This window comes from Oncorhynchus masou, chromosome 25, assembly GCF_036934945.1.
Source record: "Oncorhynchus masou masou isolate Uvic2021 chromosome 25, UVic_Omas_1.1, whole genome shotgun sequence".
Lineage (NCBI taxonomy): Eukaryota > Metazoa > Chordata > Actinopteri > Salmoniformes > Salmonidae > Oncorhynchus > Oncorhynchus masou.
In genome coordinates this window covers 20650937-20673781 of record NC_088236.1, presented here as the reverse complement: position 1 = coordinate 20673781, position 22845 = coordinate 20650937, and the positions used below count along the sequence as shown (strand labels likewise).

Sequence of the window (22845 nt, the reverse complement as noted above, 5' to 3'; positions counted from 1 at the left end):
CATCCACTTGCAACATACTGTATTTCCAGCCTCCAAACATTGGTGAATGGAAAGACACCTGTTACACAAAACATCAAAAAGTGTAATGACATCTGGTGATTTTCATTATGCCTGAATTTATTTGTCCAATGCTGCCCACGTGTAAAATGTTCTAGTCCAGTGGTTCCCAAACTTTTTATAGTCCTGTACCCTTCAAACATTCAACCTCCAGCTGCATACCCCCTCTAGTACTAGGGTCAGCGCACTCTCAACTGTTGTTTTTTGCCATCATTGTAAGCCTGCCACACACACACACACGCACACTATGACACATTTATTAAACGTAAGAATGAGTGTGAGTTGTTGTCACAACCCGGCTCGTGGAAAGTGGAAAAGAGCTCTTATAGGACCAGAGTACAAATAATAATAATAATCTATAATTTTGCTCTTAATTTAACCATTTTACATACACTGCTCAAAAAAATAAGGGAACACTTAAACAACACAATGTAACTCCAAGTCAATCACACTTCTGTGAAATCAAACTGTCCACTTAGGAAGCAACACTGATTGACAATACATTTCACATGCTCTTGTGCAAATGGAATAGACAACAGGTGGAAATTATAGGCAATTAGCAAGACACCCCCAATAAAGGAGTGGTTCTGCAGGTGGTGACCACAGTTCCTATGCTTCCTGGCTGATGTTTTGGTCACTTTTGAATGCAGGCAGTGCTTTCACTCTAGTGGTAGCATGAGACGGAGTCTACAACCCACACAATTGGCTCAGGTAGTGCAGCTCATCCAGGATGGGACATCAATGCGAGCTGTGGCAAGAAGGTTTGCTGTGTCTGTCAGCGTAGTGTCCAGTGCATGGAGGCGCTATCAGGAGACAGGCCAGTACATCAGGAGACGTGGAGGAGGCCGTAGGAGGGCAATAACCCAGCAGCAGGACCGCTACCTACGCCTTTGTGCAAGGAGGAGCACTGCCAGAGCCCTGCAAAATTAACTCCAACAGGCCACAAATGTGCATGTGTCTGCTCAAACAGGTCAGAAACAGACTCCATGAGGGTGGTATGAGGGCCCGACATCCACAGATGGGGGTTGTGCTTACAGCCCAACACCGTGCAGGACGTTTGGCATTTGCCAGAGAACACCAAGATTGGCAAATTCGCCACTGGTGCCCTGTGCTCTTCACAGATGAAAGCAGGTTCACACTGAGCACGACAGACGTGACAGAGTCTGGAGACGCCGTGGAGAACGTTCTGCTGCCTGCAACATCCTCCAGCATGACCGGTTTGGAGGTGAGTCAGTCATGGTGTGGGGTGGCATTTCTTTGGGGGGGCCGCACAGCCCTCCATGTGCTCGCCAGAGGTAGCCTGAATGCCATTAGGTACCGAAATGAGATCCTCAGACCCCTTGTGAGACCATATGCTGGTGCGGTTGGCCCTGGGTTCCTCCTAATGCAAGACAATGCTAGACCTCATGTGGCTGGAGTGTGTCAGCAGTTCCTGCAAGAGGAAGGCATTGATGCTATGGACTGGCACGCCCGTTCCCTAGACCTGAATCCAATTGAGCACATCTGGGACATCATGTCTCGCTCCATCCACCAACGCCACGTTGCACCAGACTGTCCAGGAGTTGGCGGATGTTTTAGTCCAGGTCTGGGAGGAGATCCCTCAGGAGGCCATCCGCCACCTCATCAGGAGCATGCCCAGGCGTTGTAAGGAGGTCATACAGGCACGTGGAGGCCACACACACACTACTGAGCCTCATTTTGACTTGTTTTAAGGACATTACTTCAAAGTTGGATCAGCCTGTAGTGTGGTTTTCCACTTTAATTTTGAGTGTGACCCAAATCCAGACATCCATGGGTTGATAAATTTGATGTCCATTGATAATTTTTGTGTGATTTTGTTGTCAGCACAGAAAAAAATATTTAATAAGAATATTTCATTCATTCAGATCTTGGATGTGTTATTTTAGTGTTCCCTTCATTTTTTTGAGCAGTGTATAAAACCTTATTTGTTAATCGACCATTTTTAATAACTCACCACAGGTTAATGAGAAGGGTGCGCTTGAAATGATGCACATAACTCTGCAATGTTGGGTTGTTTTGAAGTGTCTCACTCTTAAATAATTTTCCACACAGTCTGTGCCTGTATTTAGTTGTCATTCTGAGAATCCACTCTCATATAGGTACGTGGTTGCAAAGGGCATCAGTGTCTTAACATCGCGATTTGCCAAGGCAGGATACTCTGAGCGCAGCCCAAACCAGAACTCTGTCAGTCGCTTCTGATTAAATTTTCACAGAACCGCTTGTGGCAATATCGATTAGGCTCTCTTGTTCAGATATCGGTAAGTGGATTGGAGGCAGGGCATGAAAGGGATAACGAATCCAGTTGTTTGTGTCATCTGTTTCGGGAAAGTATCTGCGTAATTGCGCACCCAACTCACTCAGGTGCTTCGCTATATCACATTTGACATTGTCAAAAAGCTTGAGTTCATTTGCATATAAAAAAAAAATCATACAATGATGGACAAACCTGTGTGTTGTCCTTGTTAATGCAGACAGAGAAGAGCTCCAACTTGTGCTGGACAAAATTGAGGCTATGATTAACATTGAATATAGTTACAGAGTCTCTGTAATTCTAGATTCAGATCATTTAGGTGAGAAAAAACATCATCCAGATAGGCCAGCTGTGTGAGGAACTCGTCATCATGCAAGCGAAAGACAAGTGAAAATGATGGACAGTAAAGGAAACGTTAAGCTTGTCTCTCAATTAAAAAAATGTGTCAATACTTTGCCCCTTGATAACCAGTGCACTTCTGTATGTTGTAAAATCATTACATGGTTGCATCCCATATCATTGCACAGTGCAGAAAATACACGAGAGTTCAGGGGTTTTACTTTAACAAAGTTAACAATTTTCACTGTAATGTCCAAAACGTCTTTCAAGCTGTCAGGCATTCCCTTGGCAGCAAGAGCCTTTCGTGGATGCTGCAGTGTACCCAAGTGGCGTCGGGAGCAACTGCTTGCACGCGCGTTACCACTCCACTATGTCTCCCTGTCATGGCTTTTGCGCCATCAGTAAAGATACCAACATGAACAGCAGCTATGTTTGGCAACATACGGACCGTTGGTGGAATTCCCGCGAGAGTAACGGTTAACTGTGATTGGATGTTAATTATTTGACTAGGCTACCTGTAGACATTGTGTTGTTATTTCTCTGAACACTAGATGCTCTAATTTTATTATTGGCAGTGAAATGAGACTACTCAGAGGCGAGAAAAAAAAACTCACCCAAATGTATAGTCCCATTGGAGTAACCCCAGTTCAGAATACCTGTTCTAGTCCAACCATCTATCAAGTCCCATTCACTCATTTTTCATGCCTTTGACATGCGGTAATCACAAATACTGGTGTAATAGCCTAGTTTTCTTGAAATATTGTTTTAATTATTGTGATAGGTTCATGTTTTACCGGTACAGCGTAAGTTACCCCCAACTATTTATTTTGCCTACCGCCTTACTTTCACCCCTGATTTTGATAATGAGTTTTGTTTCCACATAGCTACATATGAAATTATATCATGCATGACACAGCCTATGTATGACACACTGTACAAAACAATTTTTCATGTTGAATAGGCGTAATCTTTTTTCAATGCTTAGGCATTCGCATTCACAAGTTATAACTAACATGGCTGATTGTGGTATCTTTATGCAATAGCAACCAGAGCTCTATGAACCCGAATAAATGTTCATAATTAATCAAAATATATTAGCTAGCGTTAGCTAGTTGACGTTTGCTAATTGTCATGATCCTGTTTGTGTCAGATAGAATGCCCAGTGGGTGGAATACTAAATAAGTGCCATGATGAAGTAGTTAGCAGTTTCTGGGGCAAGAGAAGGCTAGTAGCTAGGTGTCATATCTGAGTCTGACACGTGTCAATCATTAACGTCAGCTAGCTAGCTAACGTCAGCTCCAGTTCACAGGAGCCAACATTTATCACATAAATGTAGACTATAAATGAAGTTGGGTCATAAAATGCAGGTGTAAGCGAAGTTGATATTAGCTAGCTAACAGACCTCTGTGACAAACCTGTATTCATGGCTCATGAACACACTTGCTACTAGCAAACATACTGTAAGATGCTTTGCAGGTCGCTCACTATTGAACATAAAATTGGAACATTCATGCTAAGCTAGCATTGGAATTGACTATAATCGAAGGGTCTTGTTTTCTGGAATCAATTACCTGCAGCACAGGGTCGGCCTTGAACTTCAAATTTTCAATGCGAGGGGGGCACTCGTTCTCCCCAGCTTCTTAGACTTGCTGTCAATTGGAATTAGAGATATATAACTCAGATTTCCATGTGCATTTGGTTGGGTCACCCAATAAGTTAGATATTGCAGCTTTAAGACTATAATAATAAATATTACTTTCACTTAATGCATATTTTAATGTTAATATTAAAATAAATATTGACTTGTCAGTTCTGTTTTTCATAAATGCTCTCTCCTCATTTACGCGCGCGCACACTCTCTATTTTGAATAAACCTAATATAAATAACAATGTACAGGTCTGGTTGTCCATTTGCCCCGCCAAACCTGTCCTTCTATTATTTTGAGGGAGGAGCCTCTCACACCATAACTATTACCGGCTTCCGTAAACACTAAACAATAAGGCAGGAAACAAGAACGAGAGACGGGTCTGTCACCTAAAATATAATACATTGCTGAAGCAAGGACAGCTGTTAAGTAATCGAATACCAGAGAGAAGACAAGCAATGGTAGGGAAATGTGATAAAGTAACGCAAGCCCTTGAAACCTGATATCACGGGCGCATTAGTGATCACGGTCGGCATACAATTTGAGTTGAATTCAAAACTAGTCTGAAAAAAACATTTATAATTGTAATACCCTATTCATTTCTTCTAATACCAGCTCTATTAAAACAAATATAAAAAGCTATTGTTTGAGTTTCACTGAAACTTTTTTCTCCCAAGACTTTATGACATTACACCACTGACAGACTGAAACAGAATGGGGGTCATGGTAGTGGTGAGCTGCATCTTGGTATTCATCCTGATGGATGTTATTGTCACCACTGTCATCTACTTACACGGATCCCAGACTGCAATATTCACAGAGGATGGGCAGAACTTTGACATTCTCCACTCTGTCCTGGACCTCTGGGGTACTTTGCTGGTCAGAGTCTGCCTTCTGCTGGGGGCCTCCATAGGCGTGTTATGGAACAGAGTGGATGGTCCACACAGGGTCTCTGCCCTGGGGACCCTGACTCTCCTCATCTGCCTGACCATCAGTACCTATGCCTTAGCCAAGCTGCTGATCCTGTCAGAGCAGGGCGATCTGGCTCACCAACCCTGGTTTCTTAGCCTGTTCTCCTGGACCTGTGTGTCAGCGCTGGGGACCGTGCTCCTCTGGAGGCTCCTGGGAAGGACTCCCAACACTGTTACTGAAGGAGAGGGAGGTGGTGGTGGAGGAGGACATGGGGGCTCTGAAGAGACTGAGAGGCTGGTGGAGACAGCTGGAGAGAATGGCACTGAAGAGGTGGAGGAGCAAGGACAGGAGCAAGGGGGGAAGAAGAGGAGGAGGGCTAGCAGGAAAGGGACACAGGACCAGACGGACTCAGGGGCCACAATGGCACGTCTGCTGTCCTACTGCAGTAAAGACGCTGGGCTGCTCTCGGTTGCCGTCCTCTTCCTCCTCATCTCTGCTGTGTGTGAGTAACTCTAACCCCTTATTTACGGTCATAGCTAGAAGCGATGCAGCTGATGTCGAGGTGATGTCAAAAGCAGTGGCATGTATTCATGGATGCCAAGGGAAGCCAGGCTTCCCCCCAAAAATGACAAAGAAAATAACAAAAAAACATACAAAATAATGTATCTTATTTGTATAATTGACAGAAAAAAAATTGAATTGTTACATCTCCGTTGTGTCGTTTTCCTCCGGTGACTAACTAGCTAGCTAAAATGGTCCCTTTCCTAAATTAGCCGTGGATGGAGATAGGGATTTGGACTTGATTATTACAGCCATCGATTACAACGCCAATTCTGATCCAACCATAAATTCATACAGTGATGTGCCCCAGATCTAAGAGGATCGGAGTTAGACGTATTATGCTAATGTTAACAAGCTGGCCTGGCTTATCGTTGCCCATGAAAGGAAGTAAGGGTAAGAAGCATGTACAGTGCCTTCGGAAAGTATTCACACCCCTTGACTTTTTCCATATTTTGTTACATTACAGCCTTATTCTAAAATGTAATAAAAAAAAAAATCCTCAGCAATCTACACACAATAACCCATAATGACAAAGCAAAGATTTTTGGGGGCAAATTTAGCAAATGTATTAAAAATAAAAAACAGAAATACCATATTTACATAAGTATTCAGACCCTTAGCTATGAGACTAGAAATTGAGCTCAGGTGCATCCTGTTTCCATTGATCATCCTTGAGATGTTTCTACAACTTGATTGGAGTTCACCTGTGGTAAAGTAAATTGATTGGACATGATTTGGAAAAGCACACACCTGTCTATTTATGGTCCCACAGTTGACAGTGCATGTCAGAGCAAAAATCCACGCCATGAGGTTGAAGGAATTGTCCATAGATCTCTGAGACAGAATTGCGTTGAGGAATAGATCTGGGGAAGGGTATGAAAAAAGGTCCCCAAGAACACAGTGGCTTCCATCATTCTTAAATGGAAGAAGTTTGGAACCACCAACACTCTTCCTAGAGCTGACTGACCGGCCAAACTGAGCAATCGGGGGAGAAAGGCCTTGGTCAGGGAGGTGACCAAGAACCCAATGGTCACTCTGACACAGCGCTAGAGTTCCTCTGTGGAGATGGGAGAAACTTCCAGAAGAACACCCATCTCTGCAGCACTCCACCAATCAGGCCTTTATGGTAGATTGGCCAGACGGAAGCCCCTCCTCAGTAAAAGGCACATAACAGCCCACTTGGAGTTTGCCAAAAAGGCACCTTGAGACTCTGACCATGAGAAACAAGATTCTCTTTGACCTGAATACCAAGCGTCACGTCTGGAGGAAACCCGGCACCATCCCTACGATGAGGCATGGTGGTGGCAGCATCAAGCTGTGGGGATGTTTTTCAGTGGCAGGGGCTGGGAGACTAGTGAGGATCGAGGCAAAGATGAATGGGGCAAAGTACAGAGAGATCCTTGATGAAAACCTGCTCCAGAGCGCTCAGGACCTTAGAGCGAAGGTTCACCTTCCAACAGCGAAGGTTCACCTTCCAACAGGACAACGACCTTAAGCACACAGCCAAGACAACGCAGGAGAAGCTTCGCGACAAGTCTCTGAATTAGAGGTCGACCGATTAATCAGGGCCGACTTCAAGTTTTCATAACAATCGGAAATCGTTATTTTTTTTACTAGGCGCGTCAGTTAAGAACACATTCTATTCTCAATGATGGCCTAGGAATGGTGGGTTAACTGCCTTGTTCAGGGGCAGAACAACAGATTTTTACCTTGTCAGCTCAGGGATTCAATCTTGCAACCTTATGGTTAACTAGTCCAACACTCTAACCACCTGCGTCACGAGGAGCCTGCCTGTTACGCAAATGCAGTAAGAAGCCAAGGTAAGTTGCTAGCTAGCATTACATTTATCTTAGAAAAAACAATCAATCAATCATAATCACTAGTTATAACTACACATGGTTGATGATATTACTAGTTTATCTAGCGTGTCCTGCGTTGCATATAATCGATGCCGTGCGCATTCGCGAAAAAGGACTGTCATTGCTCCAACATGTACCGAACCATAAACATCAATGCCTTTCTTAAAATCAATACACAGAAGTATATATTTTTAAACCTGCATATTTAGCTAAAAGAAATCCAGGTTAGCAGGCAATATTAACCAGGTGAAATTGTGTCACTTCTCTTGCGTTCATTGCACACAGAGTCAGGGTATATGCAACAGTTTGGGCCGCCTGGCTCATTGCAAACTAATTTGCCAGAATTTTACGTAACTATGACATAACATTGAAGGTTGTGCAATGTAACAGGAATATTTAGACTTATGGATGCCACCCGTTAGATAAAATATGGAACGGTTCTGTATTTCACTGAAATAATAAACATTTTGTTTTCGAGATGATAGTTTCCGGATTCGACCATATTAATGACCTAAGGCTCGTATTTCTGTGTGTTACTATGTTATAATTACGTCTATGATTTGATAGAGCAGTCTGACTGAGCGATGGTAGGCACCAGCAGGCACGTAAGCATTCATTCAAACAGCACTTTTGTGCGTTTTGCCAGCAGCTCTTCGCAATAATTCAAGCATTGTGCTGTTTATGACTTCAAGCCTATCAACTCCCGAGATTAGGCAGGTGTAACCGATGTGAAATGGCTAGCTAGTTAGCGGGGTGCGCGCTAATAGCGTTTTCAAATGTCACTCGCTCTGAGACTTGGAGTAGTTGTTCCCCTTGCTCTGCATGGGTAACGCTGCTTCGAGGGTGGCTGTTGTCGATGTGTTCCTGGTTCGAGCCCATGTAGGAGCGAGGAGAGGGATGGAAGCTATACTGTTACACTGGTAATACTAAAGTGCCTATAAGAACATCCAATAGTCAAAGGTATATGAAATACAAATTGTATAGAGAGAAATAGTCCTATAATTCCTATAATAACTACAACCTAAAACTTCTTGCCTGGGAATATTGAAGACTCATGTTAAAAGGAACCACCAGCTTTCATATGTTCTCATGTTCTGAGGAAGGAACTTAAACGTTAGCTTTCTTACATAGCACATATTACACTTTTACTTTCTTCTCCAACACTTTGTTTTTGCATTATTTAAACCAAATTGAACATGTTTCATTATTTATTTGAGGCTAAATTGATTTTATTGATGTTAAAATAAGTGTTCATTCTGTATTGTTGTAATTTTCATTATCACCAATTAATCGGTATCTGCTTTTTTTTTTGGTCCTCCAATAATCGGTATCGGTATCGAAAAATCATAAATCGGTCGACCTCTACTCTGAATGTCTTTGAGTGGCAAACAAGAGCCCGGACTTGAACCCGATTGAACATCTCTGGAGAGGCCTGAAAATAGCTGTGCAGCAACACTCTCCATCTGACCGGACAGTGCTTTTTTAGGTTTTGTAGAATTCACAGATCACATGTTTCTCCCCGGTTTTGTTGTGAAACAAAGGTGTGGTTGAATTAATTTATCCACTGTCTTCTTATTGTCTCGTCTTTAGGCGTCTATATCATGGTATCAAGGCATGTGAACTAAAAGGTTATAGAGCAAACAATGTATTTATCACAAGACATGTTGCAATATGTAATTTTTTTAATGGATTGGCTTCCCCAGTGATTTTACCCAAGCACTGCTACTGGTCAAAAGTTGCATGCTTGAGTTGCATGTGGGATAATTTTTTTCATTTTAGCTAACCCTAACCCTTTTCCTATCTTTAACCTAATTCTCCTAACCTGCCACGCTAATTCAGCTAACCTGCTGTGTAAGTTCTCCTAACCTGCTACGAAAAGTCACTTCTGACAGCTGCAATCATCCCATCTAGTCAAACCCCTTATTTAAACACAATCCTCAGATGACTAGGGCTTGACCCATTGTCTCATGTTACGCTCGTCTCTCAACCTATACGGCCTTCGCGCTATCTGATGTGAGACAATGGGGCCTGACCAGGAACAACTCATGGCTCCTATAGCTTATTACTAGGGCCACAGAGTTCTTCTTGGTCAGTAACATGTCAAAAGGGGACCATCGCGCTCTCCCAGAAGAATTCATAAAATCCAAAGATGTAATGAGTCCACACTCAAAAAGAGGTCACAAAGCTTACTTAATTTTGAAAGTATTTTTATTATTTTCACTGCATCAGGAATAGCGTACACGTGCAGTGAAAAAACAACAAATGAAGTAAGCTTTATGTGACATCTTTTTGAGTGCGGACCCATGACACCTCTTGTTGGTCAGTAACATGGTCAGGAAAAACTCTGGGCCATATAGATGACAAATCAAGTTGCTTAATGATCACCATTGTGAGGCATACACTTTACACAGTAGTGTGTGACATAGTCTTCTATCTACAGTAGGTCAAAGGTGAACATGGGTAATAAAGCCGCAATACTATCTTTGAAGTTCTGTTTTGATCCCATGCATTTGTGTTTTATGACGGTGTTACTCATACCAGCATTGTATTGCATTTACGGTTGCAATATGTTTCTCTACTACTTATTAGCCAAACTTACTGTCCAGTTACAGTAGATGACTCGTGCAACATGCGTAAATAACCTAAGCATGTTGTATAACTATTGCGCTATTCTTACTAATTTCCCTTCATTAGAGACAACAGTATGTTGCATTACCATATTTCTATTTTCACACTGTTGTGCTTATTTTTAGCATTTCATAACAGTTAATGACACAATGTTATCCCATTCATAGGTGAGGCCTTCATCCCCTACTACATTGGGCAGGCTATAGATGGTGTTGTTATTCACAAAAGTATGGAGTACTTTACCAAGCCCCTGATCACCCTTACGGTGTTGGCCTTAGCCAGGTAAGAGACTATGAATTGTTGAAGTTGTGTGTGTGTTGTGTTAACTTTTTAGACTATGTTGTGTGCTATATCTTTTCTGATGGACTGTATCTGTGCTTGATTCTACATTTGAATAGATTATGACATACGTTCTTCTGTGTTTTTTGCGTATATCCTCGGCAGTGTTTAATTTCTTGCATCTCTTCTCAGCTCTATTGCCGTTGGAGTACGAGGTGGTCTCTTTAGTCTAACATTTGCCAGACTGAATCTTCGCCTGCGGAACCTTCTCTTCAGATCTCTGATGCGTCAGGAGATAGGCTTCTTTGATGCTAACCACACAGGTGACATCTCAGTTGCATACCGAATTGCATCCTATTTCTTTATAGTGCACTATGGGCCCTGGTCAAAAGTAGTAGACTAAATAGGGAATAGGGTATCATTTAGGATGTATTGTAGACCTCAACACTTCTTTCCATTCATTCCCTTTTCCTTTGTTCCTCTGATCAGAAGATACATAAAACACTTGCCTACACTTTACGTTAAGCCTGCAGGTATAATCTTTTCTTAGATCCCCATCAGATTACACTATAACAAGAGCTAGTCTACCTGTTATAGCAATTTGTAATGCTTTCTAACTTGTTGTTAATGCTTTCTAACTTGTTGTTCATGCTTTCTAACTTGTTGTTCATACTTTCTAACTTGTTGTTCATGCTTTCTAACTTGTTGTTCATGCTTTCTAACTTGTTGTTCATGCTTTAATAACTACTTATTAATGGTTTATAACTAGTTATTAATGCATTATAACTTGTTATAAGGATGTATAATATGTCTAAAGAGATAATTTCTTATAACAAGGCTTAAATCTCTTTATGCCTACAGGCTTTAAGTAAAGCGTTAAAGTTGTGGAGGAAAAAACCCACCCTGAAGGGAATCAAATCTCAAAATACAGTAAAGATTTATTTGAGCATGCATAAGAAAACAAATTCAACTCGCTCTTTGTTCTCATAGACATTGTATACAGACCCAGGATGGGTGTGGTGTTTCACATGTCATTCGTATGAGTCTGGTAATTCTGCTTATCATTAGATAGCAGCCCCACAGGCAGAAGACAAATCATACCAAGGACACTGATTAAGAGCAGTCTTACAGAAACTAAGAGGAATCAGATCGGTCCCTTCTTCAGGGCATAACAAATAAAATGTTCCTCTTCCACAAAGTGTAAAAGCTTTTCTTTCTCCTGGGCCCAGAGTTTGGTCCTCATGGCGGTGATCCCGGTTCGGTCCCTGCATGAGCCCTATACAATGTTTCCCTGCTTCTGTTCCTATCCTGTCATAAAGTAATGAGAATACGAAAGTTTGGAAAGAGTTTAGAAAAAGTACAAGAAAAAAACTGTTTGTCCTCCAGGTGACATCACCTCTCGCCTGTCCTCTGACACTACACAAGTGAGTGACTTGATCTCACTGAACATCAACATGTTCCTAAAGAGTGTGGTGAAGGGCATAGGGTTCTTCATCTTCATGTTCGGGATTTCCTGGAAGCTGACTCTCGTCACCATCATGGGATTCCCCTTCATCGCAGTCATCTCCAAAGTCTATGGGGAGTACTACAAGGTACACACACGCACAAGCAAGCACACACTCAAACGGACAAACACATATACACTTCACTTGTCTTTCCGAACAAATATCCCCAGCCCATTTATTAAGTTGAAAAACTTATGTGTATTAACAGATTAATTCACACCGTATTTAGTTTGTACATTTTCTTATGAACCATTCTCTTAGAGACTGACCATAGAGGTTCAGACTGCCCTGGCTCAGGCTAACCAGGTGGCCGAGGAGACCATTTCAGCCATGAAGACGGTACGCAGCTTTGCCAATGAGGAACAGGAGGCTGATTCCTACTACGGCAGGCTACAGGTCATGTTTCAGCTGAACAAGAAGCAAGCGTTGGCCTATGCCCTCTACATGTGGTCCAGTTGTGTAGGTATTACCCAGATGTGAGACCGTCACTGTAAATAAGAATCAATAATTAACTGACTCGACAGGTTAAATAAAAGTGAAATAAATAAAGATAGACTGGGACTGAATGTTGCTCTGACATACAACAGATGGAGATTTAAGGAGCTGCCTCATGTTTTATATCTGTTTTGTGTGTTTTTTTGTATGACCTGTGTCGGGGCTATACCCTTGTCGGTGGTTACATTCACAAATTCACAAGAGTTTCAAATGTGTTTGTTATTGCTTCAGATCTCAGAGCTTGTTCTTGAAGTGGCTATCCTCTTCTATGGCGGTCACCTGGTCGTTACTGAGCAGATGAGTGGAGGGGGCCTAATATCATTCATCTTATATGAGCTGGAGCTAGGAGAGTGCCTGGAGGCAAGTCTGACTCAGATCAAATCAAAGTTTATTTGTCACATAACAGAATACAAAGGGGGGGGGGGAAGTGAAATGCTTACTTACAAGCTCCTTCTCAACCATGCAGAGCTCAAAATCAGAGGTCCGAAATAGAAAGTAGGATCTTTAAAAAAGCAAGGAAACAACACTAGGTCTGATAAAAATAAAAGCACATATACTGTACATCTGTAACTACACATGACAATCACAACCTATCCCTTTAGAAAGCTTACATTACCATAGGCAAGATGATGAAGACTTTCACTATGAATATCCAGAGTAACTGAAAAAGACCATGATAATTGTATTATCATTATCTCCTGTCTTGATTGAATTGTGTTACAGAGCATAGCATCGGTCTACACGGGTCTCATGCAGGGAGTGGGAGCAGCTGAGAAGGTATTTGAGTACATGGACAGGGAGTCCAAACACCCACATGATGGGAAAGAGGTCCCTGATACCTGCAAAGGACTGGTCGAGTTTAAAGATGTCACGTTTTCCTACCCAACACGGCCCGAAACAGAAATTCTAAAGGTATGTGTCAGCTGACCATTAAAATTGGGCTCAAAGCTAGACTTCTGAGTGGAGCTATAGACAGAAAAACTTGTCAGGCAATTCTGTATCATTTCATGCCAGTAGAAAGTTTATACACCATTACCATAGAGTAAAGTTAAGTTAACCGCTACACGTCTCTTGTCTATCGTTATAAAATAAAGCTATTAATTAATGTCAGTACATTTCGTCATGTCTAAACGTATATTTGTGATATACTGTATGTATGCCTATGCCATGATAGCTGGGTGTGAATGAAGGGATGGTTTGTGTCAGAGCCATCTATTTAGAGCACGGGTGTCAAACTCATTCCAGGGAGGGCCGAGTGTCTGCGGGTTTTCCCTCCTCCCTTGTACTTGATTGATGAATTAAGGTCACTAATTAGTAAGGAACTTCCCTCACTTGGTTGTCTAGGTCTTAATTGAAAGGAAAAAACAAAAACCAGCAGACACACCAATAACAATATACAGATCATCTAAAAGTAAAAAGAAAAATTAAGACATGTCAGAATGAGAAATGTCAAAATGAGCAATGTCACAGTCCGGAATATAAATAAATATATATGTGAATGGTGTGCATAGAGAGCACATACAGGGCCTTCAGATACTATTCATACCCCTTGACTTATTCTACTTTTTGTTGCGTTACAGCCTGAATTCAAAAGTGATTAAATCATTGTTTTCTCATCCATCTACACACAATACCCCATAATGACAGAGTGAAAACATGTTTTAAGAAATGTTTGCAAATGTATTAAATTAAATACAGAAATGTATCATTTTCATAAGTATTCACTCCTCTTGAGTCTATACATCTTAGAGTTGCCTTTGGCAACAAATACAGCTGTGAGTCTTCATGGGAAAGTCTCTAAGAGCTTTGCACAACTTGTTATTTTCAAAATTCTTCAAGCTCTAGTCTATTGGTTGTTGATCATTGCTAGACAACCATTTTCAAGTTTTGCCATAGATTTTCTAGCAGTCCAGGTGTGCAAAGCTCCTAGAGACTTACTCAGAAAGACTCACAGCTGTAATTGCTGCTAAAGGTGGTTATTAACTCAGGGGTGTGAATGCTTGTGTAAATGAGATATTTCTTTATTTCATTTTCAATAACTTTGCACACATACAATGCCTATAGAAAGTCTACACCCCCTTGAACTTTATTCACATTTTGTTGTGTTACAAAGTGTGATTTAAATAGATGGAATTAAAACATTTTGTCATAGATCCACACAAAATTAACCATAATGTCAAAGTGAAAAGAAAATCCTACACATTTTTACAAATGTATAACAATTAAATAACACAAATTGTTGTTGAGTAAGTAAACACCCCTTTAGTATTTATTAGGATCCCCAATTAGCTGCTGCCTGAGGCAGCGGCTACTCTTCCTGGGGTCCAAACAGGAAACAACACAAATCAAATCCAAATAAAATGTTATTTGTCACATACACATGTTTAGCAGATGTTATTGTGGGTGTAGCGAAATGCTTGTTTCTAGCTCCAACAGTGCAGTAATATCTACCAGGTAATATCTAACAATACACAGTCTAAAGTAAAATAATGGAATTAAGAATATATAAATATTTGGACGAGCAATGTCAGAGCGGCATAGACTAAGATACAGTAGAATAGGGCAGAATACAGTATATACATATGAGATGAGTCATGCAAAATATGTAAACATTTTTAAAGTGACTAGTGTTGTAATTATTAAAGTGGCCAGTGATTTAATGTCTATGTATAGGGCAGCAGCCTATAATGTGGCAGTGATGGCAACATCACAACCAATTTAAAATATAATATACATACATCGACATACATAGCACTGCATTTACATTACAATTTAGCCATTCAGCAGACGCTGACATCCACAGCGACCCACAGCTAATGCATTCATCTTAAGATAGCCAGGCGAGCATAGGCGAGACAACCATATCGTAGTGGTATCCCAACCACTTATCACATACAGTACATAATACAAAACAAAATGCATGAAAATGTATGTTGCTTCACAGTCCTGTCGTGCTGTAAGGTGTTCTTTTAGCAGTTTTTTTGGATTTGGTGTTATTGCTTGCTTGAGTTCCCTGGGGTTCAGTGGTGTAGTGCTATTTGTTTTTAGGCGAGGGAGGCAAAAAAAATGTAAATTACATCAGTTTCCTCTATCAACGTTTGTACGGACAGATGTAGGCTGTCATTATACAATATGCATAAAATGCATCCTCCAGTTGCAACTTCTGTCTATGCCCACATATATCGTCCCAAGATCATGTTCTATTTTTAAAACCCTCAAACACCAAGTTAGGCAAATGTGGCCGATGTGAAATGGCGAGCTCGTGAGTGGTGGTGCGCGCTAATAGTGTTTCAGTCGGTGAAGTCACTCGCTCGATGGGGAACGATGCTTCGTGAGTGACTGTGGTTGATGTGTGCAGAGGGTCCCTGGTTCGAGCCCAGGTTGGGGTGAGGAGAGGGTCGGAAGCTATACTGTTACACATACATAATTTCAATATAGGCCGTTATCACTGTCAGCAATTTCATGTTGAAAATGCATCTGCATGCCATCCATTTCAATGATCTCAATAAGTTTCATGGTAATAGCCAATACATTTTGATCTTCTTGAGTTACTGTTTCGTGAGCGAATTTGAGAAGATGGTGTTAACAAACTATTAAACGTTCCTATATTTTGTTTAAATCAAAGCATGTATAATGCATAGTGGCGCGCTCTGTTGAGTTTTTGGGCATGATTAAACATGTTGACTCTTCATCTTCAGCTAACCATTATAAAATAAAATTCGAAAGGTGTTGTTGTTTGTGTAACAGTAACGTTTTAGGCCTACTATGCTTTTCTATTACAGTATATTCGGTTCTGTTATGTAAAATCCTAATGATCTTGCGAGACATTGATTCAGCTTTAATCTAACTTTACCAAACAAGCACCATTGTTGGAAGTGATAATCTTCTATTTGTAATAATAATCATAATATTAAGTGATGAGTATAAGACTATTAGATATTGAAAGCACAGCGCCAGGATCGCGCAATGATATTAAAGAACTTGAACCAATTTGTAGTGCCGAATGATAACTCTGCCATTCGGCCAGTTCAGGATAAAACAATAATTTCAGTATAACCTCATAGGCTTACGGTTACGTGGTATAGTTATGTGTAGGTTATAGCCTAATAAATACATATATCTTAATTTCATTGCACTGTTTGCAGGAGAGCTTAAGTTGCGTGTAGGCATTTCTTTGTATTTTGTAGTTTACACTACGCTGTATTGATTGATTGATTGATTTGTTATTTTTTATTTAACTAAGCTAGTCAGTTAAGAGTGCATTCTTATTTACAATGACGGCCGATCCCGGCCAAACCTGGACAACGCTGGGCCATTTGTGCGCCGCCCCATTGAACTCCCAATCACGGCCGGATGTAATACAGCCTGGATTTATTTAATTTATTAGCTTGAACACGTGGTTACAATATACCCTATTACAGAATAAAATAAAACATAGAGTTGAACTACAGATTCATTTAATGTATTTGTCTAGATGTAAACATGCTATCAAATCAATTGACCAAGTAGTGAACGTTAATAAATATAATTTCAGGAAATTTGTTTTAAAACAAGCGAAAAAAAATCAGGCTTTTGGTGTGGTGTATTCATGCATCTAAATCATTTATAACCTAAATAAATGCATTATTACCTCCAGTTTGGCCCAATTCACATTTCCAATTTCCCACACTGACATACCAAGCTATATCGGACCACGAGTCTCAATCAATAGCCAATCAGCTACATATCCTAAGCACGGCTCCAGCAACTTCTAGAGAAGTTCAGGCTCCTTCGGCATTGCGGTGACTACTTTGGTTTGGGTGTGCTCGGCAGAACGGTGTTGCGGTAACCTATTGGTCACACATAGTTCTGGGTTCCACTGCGTAAGAGAGGGTCCGTCGAGATTTATGGACTTCAAGGGAAACGCATGGTGATTTTGATTGTTTTTTTCAACGTTCTGATTGGCCAAAGTGGTCAAGCCTCCATCTGACCTTCACAGTGCGCATACACAGCATACAGTTCTTCATCATTCTCGACATCGCCAGAGAGAAGACAAGGAGGAAACCACCATTTACTTACCTCTAGGCTGCTATACATATTTATTTGGTTTGCCATTCTATCGTTTTTCATGGAATTTATGGTAAATAAATATAATATATTTCGAATTTAGGAGAATACTTTTTCCAGAAATAGTGTTCCCAACTCTTGTACCAATTCTCAAATTGAAAAAGTTTAGGGAGCACCGCAGCGGTCCCTAACAGCAGCGGAGTTCCATGTAGCCATGTCTGTATTTAATACTGTGTGTTTCCCAGGCTCTTTTACTGGACCTGGGAACTGTCAAGAGACCTCTGGTTGTTTAGGCAAGCCTAAATAAGTTCAGAAGGAAAATGTGGCTTAACAAATCACAACATAATATATATGGACTCACACTGTGTGAAAGAATAGGGGTTGGCAGGATTTTTGAATGACAACCCTTTCCTCTGTCACCCATATTTACAACATGAATTTCAAGCACATATTTAATTACAAAGACCAGGGAGCTTTTCGAAAGCCTCATAAAGACGGGCAATGATTGGTAGATGTGTAACAATAACAAATCAGACATTGAATATACACTACACTGCCAAAAATATGTGGACACCCCTTCAAATTAGTGGATTATGCTATTTCAGCCACACTTGTTGCTGACAGTATATAAAATCAAGCACACCACCATGCAATCTCCATAGACAAACATTAACAGTAGAATGGCTCAGTGTCTTTCAACTTGGCACCGTCATAGGATGCCACCTTTCCAAGTCATTTCGTCAAATTTCTGCCCAGTTAGAGCTACCCTGGTCAACTGTAAGTGCTGTTATTGTGAAGTGGAAACGTATAGGAGCAACAACGGCTCAGCCGCAATGTGGTAGGCCTCACAAGCTCACAGAACGGGACCATTGAGGGCTGATGCCTGTAGCGCGTAAGAATTGTCTGTCCTCGGTTGCAATGCTCTCTATTAAGTTTCAAACTGCCTCTGGAAGCAATGTCAGCACAAGGGCTGTTCGTCAGGAGCTTCATGAAATGGGTTTCCATGGCCGAGCAGCCGCACACAAGCTTAAGATCACCATGCGCAATGCCAAACGTCGGCTGGAGGGGTATAAAGCTCACCGCCATTGGACTCTGGAACATTGGAAACCCGTTCTCTGGAGTGATGAATCACGCTTCACCATCTGGCAGTCCGAAGGATGGATCTGGGTTTGGCGGATAGTAGGACAATGCTACCTGCCCCAATGTATAGTGCCAACTGTAAGGTTTGGTAGAGGAGGAATAATGGTCTGGGGCTGTTTCCTCTCACTAGCCCCTTAGTTCCAGTGAAGGGAAATCTTAACGCTGCAGCATACAATGACATTTTAGACAATACAGTGTTTCCAACTTCGTGGCTACAGTTTGGGGAAGGCCCTAACCTGTTTCACCATGACAATGCCCCAGTGCACAAAGCGAGGTCAATACAGAAATGGTTTGTTGAGATTAGTGTGAAAGATCTTGACTGGCCTACCCCAATCCCTGACTTCAACCCCATCGAACACCTTTGGGATGAATTAGAACGCCGACTGCGAGCCAGGCCTAATCGCCCAACATCAGTGCCCGACCTCACTAATGCTTTTGTGGCTGAATGGAAGCAAGTCCCTGGAGCAATGTTCCAACATCTAGTGGAAAGCCTTCCCAGAAGAGTGGCGGCTGCTTTAGCCGCAAAGGCGAACCATGATTTTGTAATGAGATGTTTGACGAGCTGGTGTCCACATACCTTGGGCCAAGTAGTGTATCTTAAAGCATGTCAAGTTAATAATTATGCCGTGGATGATATATTTTACCACCCACACATCAAAGATGCAGTCATCCTTCTGAACTGAGCTGCAGGACAGGAAGGAAACTGATTAGGGATGGCACCATGAGGCCATTGGTAATTTAAAACAGCTACAGAGTGAAAAGGAGAATACAAATATTCCAAAACATGCAACAAGGCACTAAAGTAATACTGCAAAAAACAAGGCAAAGGAATATACTTTTTGACCTAAAAGCAAAGCCTTATGTTTGTGGCAAACACAATACATCATTGTGTTGCTGCCTCTTTATTTTCAATCATGGTGGTGGCTGCATCATGGTATGGGTATGCTTGACATCAGCAAAGACTGGGAGTTTTTCAGGATGAAAAGAAACTGGTTGGAGCTAAGCACATGCAAAATCCTAGAGGAAAACCTGCTTCAGTCTGCTTTACACCAGACACTGGAATTCACAATCTGCTTGATAATCTATGGCAAGACTTGAAAATTGCTGTCTAGCCATGATACCCAACACCTTGACAGAACTTGAAGAATTTTGAAAATAATAATGGACAAATATTGCACAATTCAGGTCTGCAAAGCTCTTAAGAGACTGCCAAAGGGGTTTTAAACATGTATTGACTCTGAAATTTCTTCCACTTTTACATTACAGTGTTTTGTGTAAATCGTTGACAAAAGAAATACAATTAAATCTATTTTAATCCCTCTTTGTAACGCAGCAAAATGTGAAAAACATTCAAGGGGTTGTAGTTCTAAACTGTATATGACTCTGGTTTGTGTCTCCAGAGTGTGTCCTTCACTTTGCGGCCTGGCGAGGTGACAGCCTTGGTGGGACCATCAGGCAGTGGGAAGAGCTCCTGTGTGGGGCTCATAGAGAACTTCTACCCCCCACAACAAGGCCAGGTGCTGCTGGACGGCCGGCAGGTGCACACCTACCAGCATGACCTCCTCCACTCACAGGTCAGCACTCCACACTTGCTTGATATATATTATACTTTTTAAACACCAGAGGGAAGCAGTGTTCCTTTTTAGTTGAAGACTGGTAAAGAACCCTATGCAAGGATCCCTATCCCTATGCCTCTGTATCTGTGTTGTTTTTGCAGGTAGCACTTGTGGGCCAGGAGCCTGTCCTGTTTGCCCGTTCTGTAGAGCAGAACATAACCTATGGCCTGACTGATATCCCTATGGAGACTGTGGTGCAGGCAGCCACGAAGGCAAATGCACATGACTTCATCACCGGTCTAACCAATGGCTATGATACAGGTGATATTAATGCTATTGCCTAAGCTGTTGGAGTGAAATATAAAAACTAACATCTTAGGAGGTAACTAAAAACTACTGAATCTTACGATGTTTACAGCAACATGTGAAAATTGGCCGATCAGTATGTTGAGAAACAACGCATATCCTCACAATGTTCATAGGATTTTGCATTTCTATTTTAAGATCTCTAATACAGTGGAACTGTTCCTCATTCCCTTTCTTAGGAGTGGGTGAGAAGGGGACCCAGTTGTCAGGGGGACAGAAGCAACGGGTAGCCATCGCAAGGGCACTCATCCGCAACCCACATGTTCTGATCCTGGACGAGGCCACCAGTGCACTGGATGCAGAGAGCGAACATGTTGTAGGTTAAAAGGCAGGCCAAATCAGTGTTCTGTGATCGTGTTCTGTAATCTGTGTTTAATTAGATCATGTTGTGAATTATAGATCAAGATACTGTATATCCTGAAAAATGAAAACCCCTCCCTGCCTTGGTGGCTTTAAAGAGGAAGAGTGTATATTGTGTAATATCCATCTCCTCAAGTTCAATGACAATAACCTATTTCTTGTTTTAGTTCAATAACCTAGTTCTCTAAATGCAGTCTAATGTTATTATAGACTCTCAGCTGCTGGTGTCATCTCCCTGCTCTCTGTCTTCAGGCAAATCAAGTATTGAACTATACTAGATACTATTAACCCTGGAGAATCCTCTTTAGTATAAATAAACTGTCTGCAATGTAACTATGCTGCTTTCAAAAGGTCAGTATTAATGCAGAAGAATGTTTGCCAGCATTCAAACATATTCTCTTTATCTGTTGTCTGTTATCTAGTTTTCTGAATACTATGTATTGTGTTATTTAGACTTAGTGTAGCTTAGGATTCTCTCCCTGTTCCCTTTCCTCAGGTCCAGCAGGCCCTGAACAACAAAATGCGTCAGCACACAGTGCTGGTGATCGCCCACCGCCTCAGCACAGTGGAAAAGGCAAACAACATCATAGTTATCAACCACGGCTGTGTGGTGGAGCAGGGGCCACACAACCAACTCATGGCCAAGGGGGGCCTGTACTGCAAGCTGGTGCAGAGGCAGGTCCTGGGCATCGAGACGGGGGCAGAGGTCCTCAACACCCCAGAGAAGCACTCCTGGAAGTCCGAGGGGGGTAGTCAGCGGAGTGGACCTGATAGCAGCAGTCCCAGTAAGTCTGAATGTCAAGCACCATGCTACTGAGAGAGCTTGAGCTCCATCGGTAGCTAACACTGACTGACTGACAATCATGGACTAAGGAGTACACCATATCCAAGGAATTACATTACAGTACCCTAGATTCATTAAAGGCCAATAATAATAAAACATATATTGTGTTTTATATATATTTCCACGCTACGCGGTTGGAATAGTACTGTGAAATTGTGAAAATTATGATAATGTCCTTTTAGTGTAAGAGCTGTTTGGAAAGACCTGTTTTGTTGGGATGGAGTTTTGGCCTCATTGGTGAAATCACCAGGCGGTAAATTAGTTAAAGGTCAAACTCCATCCCTTTCTCAATTTTCTATCAAAAGAGCTGCATTGAAACTTTTAAGGGATTTAACGGTGTCCAAAACCATGAATAATGCATAATTATTGAATAATCAATAAGAGTATTGTGATTTGGTAGCCATTTGACCAGCTTTGATGGACTTGAATGAGCAACACTTTAATTAGTTTTCAATGTTATTTTTCATAGAGTCGATTATACAGTCTATGGTTATCACAGTGGTCTTCGTGTTGAACATACATGTATTTTGAGGTGGAGACAGCTCAAGCCAAAGTTAACATCGTTGATTGTATGACGTACAAAAGAGTAATAGTATTGTGATATTTTATTTCTTATGGCAATACTAGGTGGAAATGGTAAAGGCATCCCCGCTTACATGTCAACAACTAAGCCTCTCTGTTAATGGGTAAATGTGTACTGTATACAGGACAGAGAGGTGCCTTCGCTGGAGACTTTATTTTTGAAATATTTGCAAATCAATGGGAAGTGCATTATCTTCAAACTATGACACTATCATTGCTGATTTTGAATAGATTACATTTTATGTTGATGCTGTCTGATTCTTGATTTTGCACAATTAAACATCAATTTACTGATTGAACTAAGATATGACTGTCATTCTGAACTAGGCTACTGAAAACATATTGGTTGTTGTTGCCTATTGGTTTTACTGTAGCAGAGATGGCTCTGACTGTAGTAT

General features: G+C 41.4%; 1 protein-coding gene across 2 annotated transcripts; it reads left to right on the top strand.

Moving 5' to 3' along the window:
- Positions 1-4652: 4652 nt before the first annotated feature.
- Positions 4653-22746, top strand: LOC135513888 (ABC-type oligopeptide transporter ABCB9-like). Of its 2 annotated transcripts, XM_064936884.1 has the most exons (11): positions 4653-5728; positions 10442-10556; positions 10746-10876; positions 11940-12145; positions 12320-12517; positions 12785-12913; positions 13277-13465; positions 20140-20313; positions 20457-20616; positions 20841-20977; positions 21518-22746. In XM_064936884.1, exons 1-11 carry the CDS (start codon positions 5029-5031, stop codon positions 21836-21838), a joined length of 2460 nt encoding a protein of 819 aa, XP_064792956.1. In that variant the 5' UTR covers positions 4653-5028; the 3' UTR covers positions 21839-22746. The 2 variants fall into 2 exon arrangements, with proteins under 2 accessions (XP_064792956.1, XP_064792957.1); XM_064936885.1 differs by lacking the exon at positions 12785-12913.
- The last annotated feature ends 99 nt before the right edge of the window (positions 22747-22845 follow it).